Source organism: Penicillium verhagenii, assembly GCF_028828195.1.
Source record: "Penicillium verhagenii strain IBT 33310 chromosome Unknown utg000002l_segment0_segment0, whole genome shotgun sequence".
Lineage (NCBI taxonomy): Eukaryota > Fungi > Ascomycota > Eurotiomycetes > Eurotiales > Aspergillaceae > Penicillium > Penicillium verhagenii.
Genome location: NW_026643166.1, coordinates 2,779,001 through 2,803,458, shown reverse-complemented (window position 1 = coordinate 2,803,458; position 24,458 = coordinate 2,779,001). Strand labels below are relative to the sequence as shown.

The 24,458-nt window shown below is 48.5% G+C and overlaps 8 protein-coding genes across 8 annotated transcripts; 4 read left to right on the top strand and 4 right to left on the bottom strand.

Annotated features, from left to right (window-relative positions):
- Positions 1 to 264: 264 nt before the first annotated feature.
- On the bottom strand, positions 265 to 2,364 carry N7466_001009 (STE20 family serine/threonine-protein kinase; the record flags this gene model as incomplete). Its single annotated transcript, XM_057160407.1, has 5 exons — positions 265 to 1,225; positions 1,280 to 1,881; positions 1,944 to 2,111; positions 2,180 to 2,247; positions 2,316 to 2,364. The coding sequence occupies 5 exons, from the start codon at positions 2,362 to 2,364 to the stop codon at positions 265 to 267; spliced, it is 1,848 nt and encodes a 615-aa protein (XP_057026655.1).
- A 489-nt stretch (positions 2,365 to 2,853) lies between these two features.
- N7466_001008 (FAD-binding oxidoreductase) lies at positions 2,854 to 4,560 on the bottom strand (the record flags this gene model as incomplete). The annotated part of the gene is made up of 2 exons (XM_057160406.1): positions 2,854 to 2,886; positions 2,959 to 4,560. 2 exons carry the CDS (start codon positions 4,558 to 4,560, stop codon positions 2,854 to 2,856), a joined length of 1,635 nt encoding a protein of 544 aa, XP_057026654.1.
- Positions 4,561 to 5,441: 881 nt separating this feature from the next.
- Positions 5,442 to 6,579, top strand: N7466_001007 (dTDP-4-dehydrorhamnose reductase family protein; the record flags this gene model as incomplete). Its single annotated transcript, XM_057160405.1, has 4 exons — positions 5,442 to 5,623; positions 5,688 to 5,707; positions 5,776 to 6,487; positions 6,549 to 6,579. The coding sequence occupies 4 exons, from the start codon at positions 5,442 to 5,444 to the stop codon at positions 6,577 to 6,579; spliced, it is 945 nt and encodes a 314-aa protein (XP_057026653.1).
- Positions 6,580 to 8,080: 1,501 nt separating this feature from the next.
- Positions 8,081 to 10,411, top strand: N7466_001006 (uncharacterized protein; the record flags this gene model as incomplete). The annotated part of the gene is made up of 1 exon (XM_057160404.1): positions 8,081 to 10,411. The coding sequence occupies one exon, from the start codon at positions 8,081 to 8,083 to the stop codon at positions 10,409 to 10,411; it is 2,331 nt and encodes a 776-aa protein (XP_057026652.1).
- Positions 10,412 to 11,248: 837 nt separating this feature from the next.
- Positions 11,249 to 13,926, bottom strand: N7466_001005 (potassium ion transporter; the record flags this gene model as incomplete). Its single annotated transcript, XM_057160403.1, has 2 exons — positions 11,249 to 12,040; positions 12,097 to 13,926. Coding segments are annotated over 2 exons (2,622 nt in total), but the record flags the coding sequence as incomplete, so codon positions are not given.
- A 2,562-nt stretch (positions 13,927 to 16,488) lies between these two features.
- On the bottom strand, positions 16,489 to 17,912 carry N7466_001004 (uncharacterized protein; the record flags this gene model as incomplete). The annotated part of the gene is made up of 5 exons (XM_057160402.1): positions 16,489 to 17,069; positions 17,139 to 17,277; positions 17,347 to 17,569; positions 17,654 to 17,740; positions 17,794 to 17,912. The coding sequence occupies 5 exons, from the start codon at positions 17,910 to 17,912 to the stop codon at positions 16,489 to 16,491; spliced, it is 1,149 nt and encodes a 382-aa protein (XP_057026650.1).
- A 3,198-nt stretch (positions 17,913 to 21,110) lies between these two features.
- Positions 21,111 to 22,572, top strand: N7466_001003 (glycosyltransferase family 2 protein; the record flags this gene model as incomplete). Its single annotated transcript, XM_057160401.1, has 2 exons — positions 21,111 to 21,272; positions 21,340 to 22,572. The coding sequence occupies 2 exons, from the start codon at positions 21,111 to 21,113 to the stop codon at positions 22,570 to 22,572; spliced, it is 1,395 nt and encodes a 464-aa protein (XP_057026649.1).
- A 338-nt stretch (positions 22,573 to 22,910) lies between these two features.
- Positions 22,911 to 24,056, top strand: N7466_001002 (carbon-nitrogen hydrolase family protein; the record flags this gene model as incomplete). The annotated part of the gene is made up of 3 exons (XM_057160400.1): positions 22,911 to 22,978; positions 23,212 to 23,615; positions 23,725 to 24,056. 3 exons carry the CDS (start codon positions 22,911 to 22,913, stop codon positions 24,054 to 24,056), a joined length of 804 nt encoding a protein of 267 aa, XP_057026648.1.
- Between the last annotated feature and the right edge of the window lie 402 nt (positions 24,057 to 24,458).

The window sequence follows — 24,458 nt, the reverse complement described above, 5'->3', positions numbered from 1 at the left end:
CACCAGATCACAACTCCGGGAATCGTCACACCGTAAAACAATGAATCGGACAGAAAGAATGGACGCCAAGATGCAAGGCCAGTGCCAGACTCGACAAAACGCAAGGGGTAATACAACAATAACCATGAAACGCCGGGTCTATACAAACGAGTGTGAGGAGAATATGGATGGAGAGATGAGAAGACAAATTGAGGATGGAGGGGTGGCGAGAGAGAGAGGGAGAGAGAGAGAAAGAGATAAGAAGAAGTTGGCTTGCAGAATCATCTAGATTCCCCAGCGGTTGCGGAGCCCATCAGCCCAGCGAGAGTATAGAACATCTGTCAATTGTTTTGTATGTTCCATGCCAGACGCGTTCTGGCCAGGTAGATTGGAGAGAGGAGATGTAGGTTGAGGTTCGACGACACTTGATTGACGGCGGTGATGGCTTTTGAGGTGAGGGTTATTTTGCGCCATAACAAGGCGTGGGCGTTGCGGGGAAGCAGGTTGAGCAGGTGCGGGGATAAGACTAGACAGGCGAGGATCGGCTTGAAGTCTCTCGTTCATTATGCGCACGATGTGGTACAGGCCCTCGGGGTCGACCATCTCCAGATCACTCCAAGCTTCTGCCAAACGAGCGATCGCCTCTCGCTTCTCGCCATCCGCGGTGGTAGCAAGAACTTCTTGGCAAGAAAGACCTACAGCCCTGCTGTAAGCGCGTCGGCCAAGTTGGCCCTCTTTGGTTGATGTATCGGTAGAGAGAGGCTTGGGGCTAGTGTTTTCATCAAACCCAGGCGGGGGCTTAATTTGCGAGTTCTCGTTGTTGGCGGCTGCGGCAGCCGCAGCTCGATCCGACGAGACACGACGGAATTGGCGCACGGTAGATGGGGTGTTGCCGTAGCTGAGATCCACACCCAATGGCTGCTTGATACCACTAGAGCGGCGCTTGGTGTTGGCTCGGCGAACGGATGGTGAGCGTTCGGCGTTCAATGCTCGACGAACGGTAGAATTAGCTTGGTGCTTTGGCGGTGCAGGTGGTTGGGCGGGTGATTCGGCCGATGATTCAACAGGTGGTTTATCGATGTGCATGTCTTCCATCAGCTGGCTGGGATCTTGTTCTTCCCATTCTTCGTCCAGTGTAGACCAGTCAGTACCCTTAGGTACCCACATGCTAGGTGCTTTGACTGTGTCAAACACCCAATCTTCATCGTCATCGTGTGCTTCCGTAGGGAGCTTGGTAATGGTATTCCTGCGAGATCAATTGTTAGCGAAGATCTTCTCATCAGAAGTGAAGCGCACATACAGTGATTCGGCATAGTACTTAACGTCTCTGGTAGCTCCTCGACCACCGTCCCAGTCTTGCTTGCGGTGGATTAGTTCCTGCAAAGCCTCGGTCTTGCCTGCATTGCGAATGAATTTGTGGCGCAGGAGCTCCTTCGCGCTGGGCCGGCGATCTGGGTCCTTAGTCAAACATTGGGCGATAAAGTCTTTGAAGGTATTGCTGTAATCGTTGCCTTCCAATCGAGGAGCCGGGTTCTTGGGAATCAAAAATAGAACTTTCATGGGATGAGTGCTGGCGTGGGGAGGCTCTCCATTGATCATTTCGATCGCGGTGATACCCAAGGACCAGATGTCGGCCTTGAAGTCGTATCCAGCCTGCTGGATAACTTCCGGGGCCATCCAGAAGGGTGTGCCGACGAAGGTATTGCGCTGCGATTTGATATTGACTAACTGTGCGGCGACACCGAAGTCCGCCAATTTGACCTTTCCGGAATTTGAGAGTAGCACATTGGCGGCTTTGACGTCCCGATGGATCTTGCCTTCGCTGTGGAGATAATCGAGACCTTGTAATAGTTGTTGGCACACGATTGCGACATGCGCTTCGTTGAAGACTCCTGGTTTCAACTGTGGCCAGAGTTAGCAAACACAATGGAGATAACGGGGTAGCAGGGATAACCTTGACATACCAAGTCCAAGCATGATCCTCCTCCCAGGTATTCCATCACAATCCAAAGTTTGTGCCCCTTAAGGAAGCTTGCCTTGTATTGTGTAACGAACGCGCTGGCACAGGTGGCCAGGACGGAAATCTCCTGCTGAATCTCCTGGATATCATCTTCGCTGGACTCGAGGTCGATCTGCAAAGAAAAAAAATAACATGTCAATTGGGACTAAATGGTATCGCTGGGAAAGAAAGGCTGCTTACATGTTTCACTGCAACAATCTCTCCAGTGGTTTTGTCAATTGCCTTGTAAACAGTGCCAAAGCTTCCACCTAGTAAACGAGAAGCGGATCAGTACATCAATCCCTGCATGGAAGCGGATGGGATATTTGGCACTCACTTCCCAACTCCTCCATCACCTGGTAATGACTCGCCATATCTTCCGCCATTGTTGCGCAACGATCGGCCGAACTTAGCGATTCCGACCGAAAAGGACTCCGACAGGGTGAACAGAAATCATGCACAAACCAAACGTGTTGTGCTTGATAGCCGTAATAAAAGCACCCAGAAGCCTTGAAGCAACAAGCTTGTCGAGGTGAAAAAACAGAAATGAAGGATGGTTAAAGGGGTGGAGCCTGTAAATGCGCATTGTCCAGGCTAAACAACAGCTCCCGTTTCGCATGGCAACCGGGTAGACACCTGAGATACAAGGCAGAAGGTGGGGATGCACCTTACCATATCGGGTCTAGTGCAGATGCAAGGGTCTGGTTCCAGCGATAAACTCAAGGATGGCATTGAAATGTTATTTTAGTCCTTTATTGCTTCCAAAGCTCTCTTGCTGACAATCCTGGTAAATCGGTTCAATGTTGCTGCTTTGCTTTTTTGTACACTAGTGATACGCTTCATATATATTCTAAGCATTACCCGTACATTCTACTTTAGATGTACTTGTAGGGGTTCATGATACCATTCTGTAGAAAAAAAAATTTAGTAAAAAATCTCCATAGAAGAAGACCAAATTCTAGGAAATGAGTAGTACTCACAGGATCATACACAGCCTTAAGCTGCTTCATCAACTTCACCATGGTATCGTTCTGGCTGTATCCGATGAACTCTTTCTTGGCAACACCCAGACCGTGCTCAGCACTGATACTGCCATTGCGCTTTTGAATCCACTCGTACACCCAGGGCTCAATAGCCTTCTCAACCTCCTTGTTGTACTGACGCACAGACACATTCAGGTGTAGGTTGGAGTCACCCATGTGACCGTAACCAACGACAGCACGCACGGGGAAGGAGTCATCGTCACCAACAAAGCCCATCTCGGTCAGACGGGCCTTGCAGTCCTCAACCAGCAGGTACAGATCAGACAGAGGAATGGACACATCGTACTTGTAGGTTCCGCCCAAGTGGCTCAGAGCCTCAGTAATGCCCTCGCGCCAGCGCCACAGAGCCTGGAACTGAGTCTCATCCTGAGCAAGCACACCATCAGCGACAATGCCATCACCCATGACATTCTCCAGGAATGTTTCCAGCTTGGCCATGTCGTGCTCAGCATTGGAGCCGCTAGTCTCAATCAAGCAGTAGAAGGGGTACTCGCCCTCAAGCGGGTGCTTGTTACCAGTAGACTCGATGACCAAGCCCTGACTGCGACCGTCCATAAGCTCGAATGCAGACAGAATTTCGGACAGCTGGCCCTTAGCGGCGAGGTAAGCCTGCTGCACCTGCTCAAAGCTCTCCAGGCCAAAGTAGGCAACGTTCACAGCCTTGGGGCGCGGTGGGCAGATGATAGAGACAGCGGTCACAATACCGATGGTGCCTTCGGAGCCAATAAAGAGTTGCTTAAGATCGTATCCAGTGTTGTTCTTCCGCAGAGTGGAAAGCGCATCAACGATGGTCCCGTCCGGCAGGACTGCCTCGAGACCCAGCACAGTTCCGTGCAAGCTGCCGTAACGCAGTAATCGCAAACCACCAGCGTTGGTAGCAACATTGCCTCCAATGTGGCAAGAACCCTTGGCACCCAGGTCGAGCGGGAACAAGTGGTTGCGTTCGGCCAGGTACTGGTCAGCGGTCTCGAGAATGACACCGGCATCAGCGACCAGAACTCCGGAAGCCTCATCAAAGGAGCGAATCTGGTTCATCCGCGAGGTGTTGATCACAATCTCGTCAAAGACGGGCACGGAACCACCAACCAGACCAGTGTTTCCACCCTGAGGTACAACGGCCAATTTACGGTCATTGCAGTATTTCAGCACTTTGCTAGTCTGCTCGGTGCTACCGGGCTTCAAGACAAGGCGAGTGTGGCCCCGGTATTTGCGCATCCAGTCGCTATTGAAGGGTTCGAGGTCGTCTGTCGCATCGGTGGTGACGCCGTCAATGACAGCGGACTCGGAGCCCAGAAGCTCCTTGAAGAATGCGACATCGTCTGCAGAGATCTCGGCGAACTTGGGGTCACGCTTAACATTGGGGTATGCGTCGCTGGTGTACTTGATCTGCTTGTTGTCTCCTCGGGTGGTGGAGCTTGTGGTGAAGCTACGCAAGGCGGTCGCACATGCTGCTTGGGGGAGGATGGGACGAGCAACGATACGAGGGCGAGGTACTCGAGCTCGGCGGAGAGCCGCTGAGAGGTTCCGAACACCAGACATGGTTGTGAATGGGTATTTGGACAGAGAGAGGGAAGGAACACTTCAGACGGAAGACAATTTTGGGGGGAGGATAATTATCCGGTCAAGCAAATTGTAGAGTGGAGTATCCCGTTCCGATCTGCGTTGAACAATTATGATTGCGCCATTCCAAACAGCTGAATGTTCGGTGAATCTCGGCCTTTTTTTTCTTTTTTCTCAAGACATGAACATGATTCATGCAGAGTTTTACGCTTCTTATTGGTTTAACATTCAAGCAATTACTACTATCTAGCCATTGGCTTCTTTACAAGAAAAAATCGTTTTTTTCTTTCTTGCCGGGAAAACCAATTGCCGTTTTCAATCCAAGGTTCCTACTACTACTAGTATGTCTGCCATACAACCCTTAGATGTCGCCTGATTGATAAATTGATACTGGACCTCTTCAAATCAATATATTTTCCTTAGGCTACTCTGCAATAATTTCATGCAAATTGAACCCTCAAAATATGTGTCAATTTCTTACGTAGAATCCACATATTCAATGTTCTCTCGTGCTAAAAATGTTGCGAGCACTCAAGTGCTTGAGTACCTTACATATTTCTAAAGAGATCGGCGTAGCTGCCAAGGTGGTACTTGAGTACAAACCCCGGAGTAAAGCGCCACCATTTACCCTAGATTTGACATTGACACACTTAGATCGACGTACATCCCCGGGTTCATATAGCTTAGATTCAAGGGAAACATTTAAAGCCAACATTTGAATAAACAATCTCAAGTTTCACATTCTACATGCGGCAACCAGAAATAGCTGGAAGTCAGTTACGTCATGGCACCGCCCCGCCAGTCCACCTAAATGGAAATTCTCACCGGAAAGCAATTCTTCCCACTTGACAAAGACAAAAATGACTTCTGTGGTTTTGGTCACCGGAGCTAGCGGCCTGCTTGGTCGCTCCGTATTCAATACCTTCCAACGTTCCGGAGTTCTGGTGGTTGGACAGGGATTATCACGAGCTACCCCGCCAACTATTCTCAAGGCCGACCTTGAGAAGCCCGAAGAGATTAAATATATCCTTGATGAGGTCAAGTATGTGTTCACTAGATATTTGGCCCCAGAAATTGTATGCTGACCTTGCAAAATCAACCAATAGGCCCCAGATTGTCATCCATTGTGAGCTCTAATCTCCGTTCCAACCTTCAATGTTGGAAGCCCGCCAGAAGCTAACATCAGACACATAGGTGCCGCAAACAAGTCCCCAGATCTGTGTGACAAGGAGCCCGAGAGGGCACGGAAGCTTAATGTTGACGCTACACGCGCTCTAGCAGAGCAATGCTCGACCCGTGGAGCTTTCCTTATCTACATCTCAACCGACTACGTTTTCCCCGGAACGGAGGGCCAGGCCCCCTACGAAACGGACGCAGAGACTAAGCCACCGAACCTGTACGGTCAATTGAAACGGGATGGAGAGTTGGCAGTTTTGGAGGCCACCAAGGACACTGGTCTAGGCGTGGTTCTTCGTGTCCCGGTGCTCTACGGAACCGCCAAGGACACCTCCGAGAGCGCGATCAACACCCTGGTAGAATCAGTCATGAAAGCACAGGATGCTGATGCTGGTGTTAAGATGGACGATTGGGCTCAGCGGTACCCCACCAACACCGAGGATGTTGCCCGTATCTGTCGGGACATCGTCATCAAGTACATCAAGGAGAAGCACCGGATGAAGGAGCTGCCACATATCCTACAATTCAGCTCTGAGGAGCGTATGACCAAGTACGAAATTTGTGAGAAGCTTGCTGGAGTTCTTGGTTTCCCGCTTCCTGGTATGATTCGCAACAAGCAGGGTAATGACCCCAATGCTGCGGTTCAGCGGCCATATGACACACATTTGTCTAACAAGGCACTTGTGGATTTGGGAATTGACGTGCGAACTGTCGATTTTGTGACTTGGTGGTAAGTGAAATTTGTTGACGCCCTAGAATTCTCTTTGAACGTTCACTAACTCTCCCTTTAGGCGACGCGAACTTGGGGCGTATCGGAAGTAAGGATAATAGTATGCAACGTCCTCGTCATCAGGCCTCATAAATCAAATCAAATCAAATCAAATCAAATCTTCAATAGGGAGATTACTCAAAGAGCCAATACCTACCCCCCCCCCCCCCCCCCCAAAATGGAAAAAACTAACTGAAATGGCGGAAATTTGTCAATCAATTTTCTGATCTATCAGCCTGTCGATCTTATCCATGTTTCACGTTCATTAAAGTGGGCGTCGTGTGACTCTAGTACAGCACCTTTTCTAATAATATAGCTAGGTATCCCCTGAGAACCTAGGAACCTTGAAAAGATGTTTTGAAGAGACAGACATACCGGCGTAGGTTCGATTTCTTCTTCGGTTGTATATGTGCATACTATGCGCTATTGCCCTCGAGACTCGATTTACCTCGTGCATCACGAATTACTCGCAAACCTACGAATAGCTAAACCACGAGGTACAAACATTTGAATGTTGCAAATTCACTGGACATGATTTATTGCCACTGGGGTAGTAGATTGTATCCACTGTTCCAACCTGGTACATATGTACTAGGTCACATCTATAGAGTAGCGCTAGAGATCTTCAGCAAGGGGCAGCTTTCCAAGGTTGAGCTGGGAGAACAGAGAGAAAATGGTATAGAGGTTCAATTTTAGTAACAACGAGTTATCAGGTGGTTTCAAGGCTCCTGCTACTCAATCTACTCGAGATGGTTCTACCACCTCTCAACACCCGGATACTATCAAAATCCACATCCCCCATCTATTTATATACGGATATTGTGAAGAGATTCAGGGACGATCCCCCACTTTAGTGGACCATCAAACGGGGCTACCCGGTGGATCAGGGTCATGGCTGGTGCGACATTCGATCTGGACTATTTTCTTCCTAATTGAATTCTGCAGCAAATAGCGTCTCGAGTGCCGATCGTGGTACCTGGACAGGAATGTCAAGATCCGGAAGCGTCTCCCGTGCCGCAACAATTTCTTCTCTCTAATTTCCCCCTAATCCCACAAGCCCAAAGTTCTCCACAATCCACTTTCAACACCCTGATGAATTCCAAGTGAGTTGACTGGCAATGTGACTGAAATTCCTCATTGTATGCGGTCTGGTTTATGATATTTGCGCGCGCTTGTTTCTCGGGCATCTATTGCGAACCTAGCGGTTTGATGGGGGCCCTTGATGAGCGTTTGGAATTGTCGCATTCTATTCCAGCCCCATAGCTTGGCGGCTTGAAAAGATTTTCCTGCTGTTGTGCTTTCTCTTTCCTTGTCTTCTGTATGCTGTCTCATTCTTGTTCCTGCCATCTTCCCCGTGTGCTCGCTTAAAGTTGTCGCATTTCTGTCGCAATGCACTGACCCTTTGCCGATCACAGCGCTGAACCCTAACAAGGGACTTTGATTGTCACGCGATTAGAAAAAAGAGGCTCAGGATTGCGATCCTGCCTCAGTCCCTTATAGGGCAACTTCGGACGATACTTCCCGGAAGTGATAGAACTGTCCAAAGCGAACGTCATGGCACCGCCAACGCGCCAACCCTCTCGATATCGATCCGCCCGGGAAGGAACTCATACTGGTACAGAAGTAGGAGGTGGGGTAGTCGCCAAAGATGCAGCGGCCCGACCCCCCAGCAATAAGGGCACTCAGTCAAACGAGACCAATCCGTCAATCGCAAGAAGCATGTCTCGGTACCGGCGCAATCGACCGCCCGCTAGCAACACTTCAATGCCTGTCCCAGCTATCTCGAATCTCGCAGGCGCACAGCCAGTTCCACCATTACCAGGCAAAATCAATGCGACTTTTACAACTGAAGAGGAGCGCATAAGGGAAAAGCACAGACTGGATGCCATGGAACAGTTGACCGGGGGATCTCAAGAGTCAGAGCCTACACCTTCATACTGGTCGCGATCTGCGCAATCGCAGAAAAGGCGGTCGAAGAAGGCGAGTAAAGAAGAACCAGTGTCGATGCAAAAACATGAGTCTTCAAAAGGGGCTAGGCCCACCTCAATCCCCTCTACAAGCACAGGAGAGCGGAAGTCATTTCTTCAGAAAGTCAAGCTGTCCAGAGCCAAGGAGCCCACTCATGAGGCCCACTTGGAACCGAAATATATTGGTGTGGGAGGAAGCGGAATTGTCCCTGGAACAGATGCCCCGAAATCAGCTATCAATGCTGGAGAGCGCTATGTTCAAGTGCAATACAATAATGTTCGGATCGACTTCGCGATCAACCCTACCACACTCGTCTCAGACCTTCTTTCATCTGCTTGGGAGCAGTTTCCTGACATCGACCCCGGAAAATTCATCCTCCTTGAATCTTTTATCAAAATTAATCTGGAGCGGCCCCTGCGTCGGTATGAGTACGTACGAGATGTCATGAACTCCTGGGCGCAGGATAGCGAGAACCGCCTCATCATTATCCCCCCTTCCAGCTTGGCTGCCCTGGACCAGGTGGATCCTCAAAATGCCCCAAGTGAAAGGCCTATCGAAACCACAGTTCACATCTACCATTCACAACGACCTCGAAAATGGGACAAACGATATGTCACATTGCGTCCAGATGGTCAAATATTCATCTGCAAAAAAGAAAATTCAAAAGACCACACCAATATATGCCACTTGTCCGATTATGATATCTACTCTCCAAGTGCGCGAGCTCTGGCTAAGGACCTCAAGCCCCCCAAGAAGATTTGTTTTGCTATCAAAAGCCAGCAAAAATCTTCGATGTTTTTGTCGACTGAGAATTTCGTACACTTTTTTTGCACCAATGATAAGGCCATTGCCGACAAGTGGTATCAGACTGTCCAACAGTGGCGGAGCTGGTACCTAATGAAAAAGACAGTGGGAGCTGCCCAGTCTCCCGCAAATGAAGCTCCTGTTGGACGGACTCTGACCATGAGGGCCGCGCGCAATGGTTTCAATGATTCACCATTAATTGATAGAATCCCCGGTGATGCGGAACCGCTCCCGAGAATACGACCTTCAATGGACCAGCCCCGGGCGCCTAGTGTAAAGGGTGCTTTCTCCTCTCACAAGCCTACTTGGGAAAACACATCGCCAACAGGGCCCTTCCATGAGACACTGTCATTGAACACTCGCGCCCTAGAAGCCCATGACGATGGCCGACTAGTTCAAGGAGTTGGCACCGAAGAAATAGATGCAGAGACATTCTCGCCTTCCGGTTTGCTGGGACGCACCTACACACAGAGACATAAATCTATGCGAGAGCGGCAAGATAACGAAAAGCGGGCAAAGCAGCTTCCCAGTCCCTCTCAGTGGCACCCAAGTGAGCAAATGCCACCACCATATACCCCCACCGCCGTGCCTATCCACAACAACACGCTTGACCGCAGCAAGTCAGTCAACCACAAAGGGAAGCCACTTATCGACCTGACGCCAAGATTCCAAGAGCCTCCTCAGCATACTCGCAAGGGCCGCGGTGTTACCGTCGAGCCCGGTATGGCGCTCATCGATGCCGCTACAGGCCCTGACCTCTTACCTGAATGCATGGCAATACCGCCAGCAATCGCATGGCGACGCCCATCTGTCCCGTCGGTCGAGATTCCCCCAGTTCCACAGACTCGACACCGGGCCAAATCCGTGCGCAGCGTACGTCCTCCAACTCTGTCTAGAGCAGATGCTACCCCTACAACTGCTAGCCCTGGCTCGCCCGGTGTTCCCTTCTTGCCCAACTCTCTTCTTGCAAGTATAAGCATAACAAACCCAAACACTGGGCAGCCACCCGTGGGCCACGGTGTCGCTACAGGAGACCGCAACGCTACTCGACCGTTGCTGGATATGTCCCCAGACAACCCCTTTCAAGAAGGCAGCTTACTCCGGCGGCTTTGAGCATTTGGCCTGGCATCCACGTTCTCATGATGATATGATTTGTTTTTTCTTATGGCTATTTTTCCAGCAACCAATACCAATTCACAATCTATGTTGAATGTTTACATGAATTTTCTTTCAGATATAAGCCAGCGAGCGAGGTGAGGCAGAAAAAGGAAAGCAGACAGAGACCTCGGAAAAAAGAGAAAACGGAGAAAAAGTAAAATGTTGCGGAGCATATCCAGTCAAGGATTCATCTCCAGTGTAACTTCAATGTCTACATGTACTTCAGCCTCGTGGTTTCGCTGAGGATTGGTCCATGGATGAAGCTGTTTCTGGATCCAATATTCCCCTTACTCTACATAAAGATACCCCCGTCTCGTTGACAAAGAATGAATATTTGAAACAATACCATTTTACAAGCTCCTGAACTCCACCAGTGTAACCTAGTAGGTACTATTATTGGTCTTGTGTGCCAAAAAGGGATAAAGCCATACGACGGCGTCGATCACTGCCTCGTTAATAGAGCGCAAAGCGTGGCTGATCCGCAATCGGAAAGGAATGCATCCAAGTATGCAGCCCTGCACCTTACCCGCATACGGCAAAAAATAAATACGAGACCCAAACAAGGGGGTAATAAATAAATAAACTTAGAACTTAGATCAGATGCAAGAAAATGCAGGACCGGAATGATACCGATATATGCCATAGGTAAATGTTTGATATATGTCCAATAGGCCAAGTTTGCAAGTGTGAGACCGCCAAAATGACCAATATGCCGACAACGCCAGACCTCTAGATAATACAAGATTCCCAAAATATGTGGAGTAGATGAAAAGAAATTGTGTCCAATCAACGCTAGCGGTTGGAGCGCATGGTTGCCGAGCGATGGGTGAGGGCATCGCCGGTGTTGGTCTGCCAGTCGTATGACTCCAAACCAGAAGCGACGCCTGCATCAGGGCGAGAACGGGAGTAAGTGCGGGAAGGACGACTGAAGGACTCTCCGCTACGACGGCGCATGCGGCGTTCAGAGTCTTCGGCCTCGTTGCGGTTTAAGGCATCGGATGGTAACAGGACAGCTCGGTCGAGGGCGTAAGGCAAACCACGGTGACGGCCACGGATCTGCATGGCAATGATGACCAGCTTAGAAACAACATTGAACTGGCCCGAGAACGAGGTATCAACGCCGGGGTATCCGAACGACAAACCAACAGTACCGTAGGCGGAGACAACCTCGAACAGAACGGTGAAGAGTTGGAAATTATAGTCATTTGTGTCTTCGAGACGGGTGCCTTCGGCGATGGCGATGATGAACAGTCCGAGGAAAACATACCACAAGTCGAAACTGAGTTGACGCCGCAAGTGAGCACCGATGTAACTGGGGGCTGTTTGGTTTTCCTCGTCTTGATCTTCTTCAGCACCACCGTAGAGACCCAGACTTTTCTCCTCGTACACGTTTGTACGACGCATGGAGATGGCAATTGGGAAAACGGAAATGTACATCATGATTAGGTAGGAGACTTGAATGGCAGGGTGCAGGTCCGAAAGGCTGACAATGCCGAAGCCAGCGGTTCGAGTAGCTGCAGACTGGAAGAAGCCATCAAGAACTCTGATTCCTGGCGGGAATTGTGTGACTGCGGGATCATTCAACTAAAATTACTGTCAGTAAGGCCGAGACAGACCAATGCCAGGAGAATGATACTCACATCCAAAATAATAAAGAATATCACATCTATACAGTTCAAAGCCATGAGGATGGCAAAAAGCCACCAACTGGCATTGCGGGGAAAGAGAAGGGTGAAACAACGACGAGGGTGGTCAAGAAGGAACTTGAGCTCTTCCCAGAGAGCAGTCCCTTGACGAGCGAATTTTGACAATATCCAGATCATCAATCGCAACATACATGGGAAACCCGTGTTTCCGATGATGATCAGAAACGCCAAAAGGAGCAAGGGGAAAATGGCGGTTTCGAAAGAGTACATAGAGTCAGGTGTAAGAGTGAAGCCCAAATCGTTGAAAGCAGAGGCAGCAGTGAAAATGCCCCACCACGGACGTCCGACACCATCTGACCTGACAATATCACCCCAGTAGTTTTCAGTCATGATCCAGCCAATCATACTGATCAATCCGAGAAGATGGAAACCAACATAGTAGGAAATCAACACCACTGCAAGAGTCTTAAGCGCACGGTACTCGATACCACCCAGCTCGTCCCGTTGCTCCTCGGTCAGATCAACGAAGTTCGAGTTTCGGGCCACAGTGGCATTCCAACTGAGATACGGCTGGGTATTGCGCTCTCTTTCATGAGTCAAAGTACGCCAAATACCTCGGACAGTGTGTTTTGTGGTGGTCGGACCGAGCTCAGCGTCCGCGTCCTCGTTGGCATCGGTCACTTCTTTAGTTATCGTGTCACGCATGGTTGGGCGAGTATCTAGGCGGCCGAATGTATTTCCGCGTGTACGAGTTCGAGTGAAGTCGGGTTCGTTGATCGTGATATGCGGCCCGTCCATAGGAGGGACTTGGTCATCCTCTGAGGCAGCAGAGCTCGGTCGACGGGATCGAGGTTTCACTGGCTCATTTGTTTGGTCATTCTCCGCCTCGTCTCCGTCTCCATCTTCCAACGCCTCCGGAACACCACCGCGATCATACTCGCGAGGACTGGGAATACGTAGAGCTCCTTTGTTCTTTCGCTGATTTTCCACGAACGCGATATGGTGCTCGGGGTTCAACTGGGTTGGCACTCGCAAGCCACTCAATCCGAACCGACTCCCCACATCATTGTCTGTGCTTTCAGATGTCGATTGACCTGTGACCTCCTTGGTCCCTGGGCTTTCAGAGTCCGATGAACCTTCAGCCGTCGTGGCGATGGCGGTGGTGGTGGCGGTGGCGGTAGGATCTGGCAGGCGGCTCTCACGCGCGTCTCCAGAGTTGTTGCGGAGCACGACGATCGATCGGCCGCTCACACCAAGCTCCGCCCGATCGACATCATCGTTGGTCTTGCCTCGGCTGACGGTGCTCATGCGCGAACGGGTGGTGCGCAGCGCACGCGCATCCCGAACCACATGCTGGAAGCGCTTCTCGAACCAATATAGACGGATAAAGACGAGGGCGCCGTGGATGAAAATTGGGGTGCAAAGGCAGGTGATAAGCCATAGAATAATTTGTTGGTATAGGTAGAGCTCGTTTAGGTTGACAGTGTTCAGGCCACTTTGGGTACTGGAGCCTGCAGATAAGAAGAGGGCATCGATGTAGGCGATATTGCCTGCGGGGTAGATGATGATGGAGCCGATAAGCACCCAAGAGATGATGTAGGTATAGTGTAAAAGAATGAAGTTGAGTTGTAGCTGATTTAAGATCGGGATGCGCTTTTTGACGGCGTTGGCCCGGCGGATGAGGGCTGAGAACATGGCAAATGGACGGAGCCGGCGGCGCCGTCGTTCCCAAGGGGAAAGCTCAGTCCGTGGAGGAGAGGCCGGGAGAAATTGTTCTCGAAAGAAGGGAAACTTCTCGATCCTGTTGTTGAATCCATTAGTGGTCTGTAACCCGAGTGCTTGGAAGCTTTTTTTTTTTTTTTTGGGGCGTATGCATACATGTGGCGCTGACGATCGCTGACCAGTCAGGACTCCGAGTCAGGCGTGCAGAGGTGGCACGGGCAACGCCGTTGTTAGCCGCGAGGCATTGAGCACCGCAAATAAGAAAGGATCGAAGAGAGCATAATAGAAGAGAAAGCAGATGTGAAAAGGGCCCAAGATTGATTGGTGACAGGCGAATGCAGAAAAAAGGCGCAAACGGAGTCGAGGTCGGGGTGGAGCTGGTATTCTTTACCACATTCGTAACGCCTGCCAAAAACGTGCCATTGTCGATCGTCCTGCATCGAGGGGCAAAATACCGTAACTTATGGTTTTGCCGTTGTAAAAACCGTGTAAATTTCAAAGTTTGTTTTCTGATTTTCTGATTTTCTGATTTTCCGAATTTGTAACACTCAAAGAGTCAAAACATCCTTAACTAATTTCCATTCTGGCTGTTCTGGCTGTTCTGGCCGTTCTGGCCGTTCTAGCCATTCTAGCCTCTTCAATCCACATCTTAACTCAATCATCCCCCCTTTTACATATTAACCCTCAGCTCTTTATTCAACATGGCCCACCCCTTAAGCTAGTTCTTGGCCAAGCTTTTCATTTTCTCGGGGGCGAAGTGCTCGAGACCCGGTCGCACCGGCAAAATCATTTGTCCTTGTTTTATTGGTGTATCCACTCTTGAGATCCCGACTACGTCGAGATGCAGATGGCGCTGCAAGATACTGCACCTAGCTGGACCTGGTCTTAATAGAGTATACTATACCTACCAAGACCGGGAAGGGGAGATCACGACATTTAACCAAGTCAACTGGTCATATATGTATACAAGAAAAGCAGTATAGGGGTCTAGGCCTATCTTGAGGTCTTATACGTGATGCCTTTCAACATTGAAGCTTACAGTATCATTTAGCCCGGTATTACTGATCAGCCATTGCTGATCGGGAATGGATCAATCATAAACACCACGTGTCGTGCTTGATACCCAAACGCAAAAGGCCTACCTAGTGTGATAATTCTACATTCATACATGGAAACCTGGAAATCCTCGCGATAACTTTGAACCATCAATTACCTACATCTTCGCTGGAACACATCATAATGTATACAACTTACTACTAGTACAAAGATGCAATCAAACCGGAATTTTAAGGGGAAACTTGAGATCTTACGGCCCACTTTTAATTCCAGCCGATGTCATGGCCCGTCCCTAGGGCTTTCCACTTTTCCACTTGCATGGCCTTTGCATAGCCATGAAGCATTCTTCTCTTTACTGATTGGCCTCGTCATCTGAACCGCGCGCCTTTGTAACCAACAACGCCCTTCCTCGGCATTTTTAGCCCTATTTTAAGTGTCCCAAGTTTTTTTCTTTCTGGCCACCTTCTTTATTTCACCGGAATATAGACGAGACTCTCCGGGTGCAGTACCTAGTATTGACCGGGATTCCTATCCTAATTCCCATAGATGATACTCGAAATCTGGTAGGGGGTAGGTGAATGGCTCTTATCATGGTGTTATGCACGGTCTGCCCAACGTCCAGGGCTCACACCTGCCCATATACGCAGGCAGGGATCTTGCCAAGAGGCCGAGATAACATTCTAGGGTCCCTCACCGACATCCAGCAAACACTGGGCATCGGTTTCAGGGGTCCCTGGCTTGCCAACCAAGTCTAGAGTTTGTGATAGACCACATTTTGTCAGCTCTCGGTTCTCGGTACGGAGTAGACGTGTGAGATCTAAAAGTCGGCCCACGGGTTCTCATTGACTCCTGGGCTTCTGGGATGCCGAGTTCCCAAGATTGTACCGCCCCAAGGTCAGTATGTAATGGTAAAGACGAGAGTCTTGCCATTCCAAGATGACCGGTGCTGTTAAAACATTGATAGAAAAACAATTGAAGCACTTGAGTCAATTTTCTTTGAAAATTTCTCTATATTGCCTGGCCCCTTCCAAGAAATTGGAATACCGCAGACTCAAAAGAGGCGTCGCTTTGACAAAAAGCTACCCTTGAGTTGAACTAGTAGATTAAACATTTGTCTGTTTGTTCTGTTTGTTCTGTTTGTTGCCCTTCTGTATCTAGGCTATTTGGTTTATTTGCTTGTGTTAGCTACCGACGCTGCGAGTTAGTGTGGAGTTGGACTGGACTGGTCCTGTTTGAGGAGCTGCTACCTACTATATTGAGGGGCACATGCATTCTTTTTTCAATCACACCAGTTGAACTGTGTACTAGTATATTGAAATCTATGCCAAAGAAAGTTTTCAGTGAGACATGACAGGAACAATTTACATGTCATGAAACAGAAACTCAGATCTAATGTTTCCTGGTTATATTGACTGTAATAACAAAATGTGGTCTGTAGTAGTCTTAGATACTAGAGCTATCTAAGCAACCTCGATATTTCGATTATCAAGTGCCCCATTGAGCCAAGAGCTAGGCGAATCTTGGCTCATGTGGATAAGCTTCACAAATATTGACTTACATACCCGCCGCCAACATCCGCACCAGAGCAGATGCCATATACATTACGCTTCAAAGATCATCTACTGACTTCACAGCAGGAGGCCGCGTAAGATCAGGATAATCAAACCTAGCCGCTATATTCATCCATGAAGAAGAACTGGGATGCGTCTCCTTCTTCTCGCCCCGGAAAAGGAAATTCATCGGGAATCCATAATCAAACTCATAAGCCCCCTCAATCTCCGCAATGTCCTCCTCAGAAAGCCGCAGCCGTAAAGCATCAATATTCCCCAGCAGATGCTCAACCTTCCGCCCTCCAATAATCGGCGACACGTAAGGGAACTTCCGCAGAAGGTAAGCAAGGGCCACGCCGGTGATGATGGTGTCATGGCGCGCGGCAACTTTCTCCAGGACCTCGGAGACTTTGAGGTCGATCTCTCGTGTCTCGATTTGGCGGCCTGGGTTTCCGTTCTTCAAGATCTCATCGCGTTGGGCGGCTGTTTTGAAGGCACCACCACCGATGGCACCCCAGGGGCAGATGCCCATGCCCTCTGCTGCGCACATGGGGATAATTTCACGTTCAAAGTCGCGGCGTGCAGCGTTCCATTGGCCCTGGTAGACCGAGAATGGCCGCAGGGCATGATCACGAGCGTCTTTGGGGCGTATGTTAGTGTCACGGTGTTTCTTATCTTGGGGTGATGATTCATGCAAGGGATTCTTACATTGGTTTGCCCTGCTAACGATCCAAGCAGGAGTGTCACTGATGCCCAAGTAAAGGACCTTTCCAGAAATGACGAGTTGGTTGAGAGCGTTCATTACCTCTTCAATAGAAGTACTGAAGTCCCACCAGTGGACGTAGAGCTACTCCGGTGTCAATCTTATTAGGCTGACGCCAGATAGTCAAGTGTCCTGCACGGATGGACAACTTACCAGGTCAATATAATCCGTCTTCAACTTCTTCAAGCTAGCCTCCACAGAGATCTTCAAGCTCTTTGCATTATTTCCGACGTAATTGGCCTGCAACTCAGTTTCAACGTGTCTCCGCCACGGTGAGGTATACTTGGTTGCCAGAACGATCTCGTCACGTATTCCACGCAATTCCATCCACTCGCCAATCCAGACTTCGTTTTCTCCGTTCTGATAGTTGCTAGCACTAATGGAGAGGTCAGTATCTGGCATAAATCTCTTCTGCGTTCCGTAAAGCTTTGAATATAGAAGAGAGAAAGAAGAGTCGTACGTGTCGATGAAGTTACCGCCATTTTCATAGAAGGTATCCAGAATCTTGAAAGATGTTTCCTTGTCACATTCGCCAAGTCTCTCTTTCCTTTTGCGCTGTCAGTGACTTAGTATATGACGAGTGAGTCATTTTGATGGTACCATTTGTCCCCAAAGTTCATCCCTCCCAAGCATAATGGGCTGACCTTAACTGCCGCCGTGGGTGCAAGGACGCGGTAGCGACCGAGGCGGGACTTGGGGGGTGGTGCAATCGCGCTCATAATGACTGAGTAAAGGGAATTTAGCTTTGGATTAGAGGGAAACTCAGAAATGCTCTGGCTTGGTGGGATAATTGAATTTAAGTGAAAAGAAATCAAGTTGCGGTGTGGGTATTCACAAGTAATGGGTCTTGAAACCTTGCAGAATGCCACAGATGTGACATCAAAAGCTGCATACGTAGGCTCCGAAATCACGAGAGCATTATTAATCCAAGTGCGTGGAATCTCAGCTTTCCATTGGTCAATGTATGCAAAGAGACTAGGATTGTGTCGCTTAAGTCAGGATATTGTATAGTCAGAGGTACCAATGTAGCTGCGGGGTTAACAGATTCCGCTATTCACCTGGGCATCTCTACACTGGCGACATCATCAAAATTTGCCATTTACTTTGAGATGGTGTAGTAGACCGGTGCACAGATAAAAGACAGGTATGTTGTTGGACCTGCACACTGGTGATTTGCCAGCAGTCGTGTATTCTTAACGCGCTTAGCACAGATCGAGGGGTACTTCCAAGGTTCAAATGTTGGTAAGTGTGATTTCTACCAAATTAGCAATTTCGCCATAAAGATCTCCTATTTCTGAGAGAGTTCAACCAGTCTTTTTGCTGGATACATTCAGTACATGTATCATTGCGTAAAAATGGCCCGCTGTGGGTGATACTCTTCCATGGTGTTAAACGCAACGGACGTCGTGCCAGCAAACCAAGTCCAAAGAGCCTCCCCCAATCCAATGCACCGAAGCACCAGAGCGCCGGTCCGTATACTCATGATCTGGTCGGAGATCTCTTGTTCTTCTTAGGAGTGACCGGTGGTACTTGTGGCAGTTTGAAAGATATTTATTTGGGAGTGACTGGGGGGAGTTGTGGCGGTTGAATAGAGGGTTATTTAGGAGTATCATGAGTAGTAATATAACGAGCTGTAGTAGTATCCCTATTATTAGTACCGGAATATCAGTCAACTGGTTAGTATCAAAATCCATACCCGCACGTGCGTACTCGATGATACTAGGTGCTTCGTTCTGGCTCACACCAGCCACTGGGACTGCGTGTCATAGAAGAACGGTATCTTACTATATCTTGCGCTTGCATCCACGTCCAATGATTAATTGCAATTAATAAAAAAGACCTTTGATAATGCCTGCACACATAATAGATTTCTCTTACCTGTACGCCACCAGAGAAAAACAATGCCAAACATTTGAACACACAATGAGTATCCGCGATGGTGTGCCCGCTTGAGTTGCCGAATGCACCGATCCAGTGTAGCTTTCTCGCTCCGGTCGCGCAGGGAATCTTCCGAGCACCGCCTACACATGCATGTTGCAGATTTCCGATAAGCCTAGGGTATGGATCAAGGCCAAGACATAACATACCTGGATTGTAAATACAAAAGAATAAGTTGAGTCAACAGACACAACACGAAGATAGTAACAATTGACAATATGATATGTTCCTTGTCCTACTTCTAAACATTTGAACCTCCCACTCAAGCTTCTTCGGCGAGATACATTGATTGATGTTAAAATGACAATATTCGGCTATGTATAAGCCCAGGTGCCAGCAATATATAACAGGATGGGTGCTATTTTGCAATGTTCAAGTAGATATGTGTGATATTCAATGTTGATGTCAAGTGGTCTTCAAATTGGTGTTGACATCTGCTGCGGCATCGGGTCTCTCGTAGACTAGTACATACTAGTAGTATATCTTACTTTTCAAGGTCAACATTATATTCAAATGTTATGTATCTTTGAACATTGTGCATGTGTCCAGAATTAATCCGTAACTTATGTTGGGTGGATAGAGAATTTCATACACACGCCCAGGACATCTGGAGGTGTGCGCTTCGATTTTCATGAGTTCGTACGGTTTTATGCAATTGATTGGTATAAGATCCATTGCCATATATAAACTATATCAAAGATGTTGAATGTGACTTCTAATCAATTTGAAGGTATAACTACATTCTCAAACTTGGAAAAGATCAAGATCAATGTCGGTGTGGGATATCAGCACAGCTGATCATCTTGCCGAGGAAAATAAGACTAGATGCCAGAATCATATGATAGTGTCGCCAGGGAGGGAACAGCGAACCCTAATTCGGGATCCTTGCTCAAAGCACGTACAGCAGAGTGAGAAACACAAGCACCAGGATTGGCAGATGCTGCGCTTGGATTATCACTTGAATGAACTGCTGCGCCTTTGGCTCGAAGAAAGGGACTCAGCAGACCCCCAGGGGGAAAGTCTATAGTTTGATAAGGGTAATATTGGACCTCAGGGTCAACCACGCCCATGGAGAGTGGAAGATGATTGGTGGTAAGTTTAACTCTGTGAGCATCGAATGTGGAAGCGATATTGATAGTGGAGTCGATTGGAGTCTCTGGAACCAATGATTGGGGCACGCTCCGCCAAGCTTTGGAGCACGAGAAGGGTCAAGAGTTGCAGAACTCCACTTAACTAGTACTAGTACATCTACATTCAAATGTTAAACGTCATTTAAGTCTTGGATCAGGGTATCATTTACTCCAGTAAAGGACCTTGGTTTGTTCACAGGTACTTTGTATATACGGGGCGTTCCAGGTAAGGTCCTACTAGGCACCAAAGTATGTACCCAGTACCCATCTTTGTAGTAAACTTAGGAGCCCAAAGAAGGAAAAAATAAATACAATGCTTATGATCTCTCCCCTGAGAGAAGGGTATCTTTATTACTAGTAGGTTATCATTTTCTCGTCTTCCGTTTGTGAGCTGGATACTTTTTTTCTTACTTGAATTCCACGCCTCTTCTATCCGAAAGTAACCCAGTCAACGTCAGGATGTTGGGATGGGTGGCTAGATGCCTGCCCGGATTTAGCATTATTGGTCTTATTCTTCTGCTTGTGTTTGCATTCTCCGATATACTCAGATCTCAGCTTTGGAGAGGCGTGTTTCCACCATGGATTGGGCAACCCTTTAAAGAGGGATGGTGGAGTGGCCTGAACCTCGTTCAGTCCATATTTGTGGTATATGCAGTGGCAATCCACGTAGAGATGTCGAGTTTTACACTCCGTCTAGCGTGGTCAATCTTTCGAGTGACAGCAAAGACAAGGGAGGCGCTTGGGAGGCGTCCCACACATGCTTTTTCCGTTTCACCGTCCCCATCTACTCATGATGAAGAGGGTTACAGCATTCAGTCACTGTCGCCGGTGTCACTACCGTCTCCAAGCATGTTTGCTGAGAAGGTAGACACTTTGAAGTTCGGAAGCGAAGACATCGAAGACGAGTTGATTCACGCTATTATTGTACCAAACTACTGCGAAGACCTCCACACTCTGGAAACAACTCTCAAAGTACTGGCCAGTCACCCACGGGCCAAATCTCAATATGAGGTAAGTCAACAAAATGCGCAATATGATGAGGGGAGAGTTCATGATGCTGATCGTGGCTTCGTTACAGATATACCTCGCCATGGAGCAAAAAGAGACCGTCGCTATCGAAAAATCAGCACATCTCGTTTCCTCATTCGAAGGATCCTTCCTCCACATTCGTCCTACCTTCCATCCATCCGGTGTACAAGGAGAAATTGCAGGCAAAAGCTCGAATGTGGCATTTGCGGCGAAGAGAATCGTGCAGATTCATCATACAGATCTGAGTGCAGATTGCTGCAGGGTGGTGGTGACCGTCATGGATGCTGACACGCATCTCACATGCGACTACTTCACAGAGATTCGTCGACTCCACTACTCTCACATCGAGGATGCAGACCGCGCAATCTACTGCTGCCCTATAATCTTTGATCGCAACTCTAACGATACTCCAATCTTGGTTCGGTGCGCCGATCTCCTCTGGGGCTTTGCAGGACTCTCAACAATGTTCCCGGGAACACCCATTTCTATCCCCACATCTGTATACTCCCTACCACTTTCGCTTGCGCAGAAAGTTGGTGGGTGGGACAGTGACCCGACAGCTATCGGAGAAGACATGCACATGCTGCTCAAGTGCTACTTTGAAACAGCCGGAAACCTCATTTCCCGTGTGATATATATCCCCGCAAGCCAGTGCAATGTCTCAGGTGACGGCGGTCGTGGTTGGAGACGGACACTGAATACCGGTGTTGCTCGATACCGTCAGGCGCTGCGACACATGTGGGGAGCGCTCGACTCGGGCTTCGCAGCACGCCGCACATTCAGTTACCTCCGTTTCCACAAGCGATGCTCATTCATCAGCCTTAGACATTTTGCCCTGATGCATTTGCTCTGGGAAGCTCACTTCTTGCCTTGTCATTTGGTCATAATTATGATATTCTCTGTGCTGTACACGATCTTGACACCCGCATCGCAGATGCACCCCACACTGGCGCGGGCATTCTTCATCAATGATGTTTTGCGGACGTCTGCCTTCTTTGGAATGAATTTCTGCATTTTCTTATATGATCGGTGGCATGCCATCTGTCTCAACTCGCGGATGCGGGACATGCATGAAGGCAATGTGCCAGACACTGGTTTCTCCCCGCGCATCTGGTATAAACCGCGGCAGCTCTTGGAGAGAATCTGCTTTCCGGTCGCGGGAACTCTTTATGGTGCTATCCCGGCTTTGCATGCCGTATTTTCTCATTTCTTCACTGATCGATTGGTATATCGAGTCAGCAAGAAACCGACTTTCAGTCCCGATGCAGTTGGTTTGGCTTGATGAGTTGGTGTCCATAGGTATATCTGTTTCTTTTGATGTGACTTGAAGATTTCTCTTTTTGATACCATGTATAGAGCTGTCCAAGGGCCTTTACTACTTGGAGACTTGATGTTACTGGGGTAATGTGTAATGAGAACGATAAGAAATTCGGCGCGGGGTTACATTTGGACGATTCTGATTCGCAGTGGGGACCGCGAACCCACTTTCTCCAACTCTTGTTTTGGGGTCACTGGGGAATATCATGAACCTGGGGAGGCAACATTATATAAATCATCTCCAACATTCATTCTTCCCTCTCTTGTTCCCTTTTATTAATTGATATATTCGTATCGTTCAAAATGGCTCCCACTCGTCGAGTCGCAATCATCCAATGGCGTATCAAAGTGCGACTTCCCAAACCCGAATCGTTTACAATGTTCATCTGTATCTATGACGCAAACCTTCCCGGAAAGAAGCTAACATCATCAATCAGGAGCTCGCTATTGAATATAACCACGCCACGGCATGCGAATATATCCGACAAGCAGCATCCCAAGGCGCTGAGTTAGCTGTTCTTCCCGAGTAGGTTTCACTATGCAATTTTATTACAACAACATTTGGATATGTATATGGAATCAACGAAGACTAACCGGATTCCAGATACCATCTAAGCGGCTGGGTGCCTACAGATCCACGCTGGGCAGACCAAGCCGGCCAATCAGCAATCTACCTGGCCAACTATCAAGCTCTGGCAAAGGAGCTCAAGATTTGCCTGGTTCCTGGAACCATCATCGAGAAGCATGAAGGCCCAGACAAGACCAGTCTCCTCTATAACACTGCGTATTTCATCTCCAATGATGGTAGCATTCTTGGCAACTACCGCAAGAAAAACATTTGGCACCCGGAGCGCCCACATCTCACCTCCTCGGGACTGGAAAGCCACGCAGCTATTGACACGCCGATTGGCCGCATCGGAATGCTGATCTGTTGGGATCTGGCGTTCCCCGAGGCGTTCCGCGAACTCATTGCTGACGGAGCAGAGATTATCATCATACCCACTTTCTGTAAGGCTTCTTTCCTTCCTTCTGGCGTTCTTAATTTATTCTCCATGTATCAAAGGATGTATTGGGGGATAGATGTGTTTGATTTTTGGCTTATCTGATTCTTCTGCAGGGACTCCTAAGGATGCTTCATCCGAGGCGTTACGACGCAACCCGGCTTCTGAGGCATTGTTCCTCTCTTCAACATTGACGGCCCGTTGTTATGAGAACACTTGCGGCATCATATTTGTCAATGCTTCTGGCCCGGCGGAAGATTTCTTGGGTATGTCACAGGTCACGTTGCCTATTGTTGGACCGGTTGCGAAGATGGGTAACGAGGAAGGTGTGCTGGTTGCAGATATGGATTTGGAGTTATTGGACATCGCAGAGAAGAACTATAAAGTGCGTGAGGATATCCGGAATGAGGGTTGGCATTATGTATACCGACACAGCTCGAGTCAGTAGATCTAATAGATCATCGTGTATTTTTCGAGACTTTGAATGGGAAAGATAAGCACTCGTATCCATGTTTGGGTGTTCTAATTGAGGACCACCTGCTGTGAAATTACCATTAAATGAGGGAAGTTGCCCATTTTGACAAGTAGAACTCTCATTTAAAGGGGTTTCGCATCCATCCGAAATAATGCGATATACTACTGAGTATTAAAGGTCAGCTGGTCTCCGGGGTCCCCGAAGTCGTGATCCTTGGAGTGCGGGGGGTCGGCAATATGAACAACTTCCAGCTGAATACGAACTGCATGTAGATAATTATAGATAACACTCCCACTATTGGCTGCTAAAACCACAAAATTAATCTTGGCAACCAAAAATCTTGGCTTGAAAAGAAAATTTACAGGAATGTCTGAC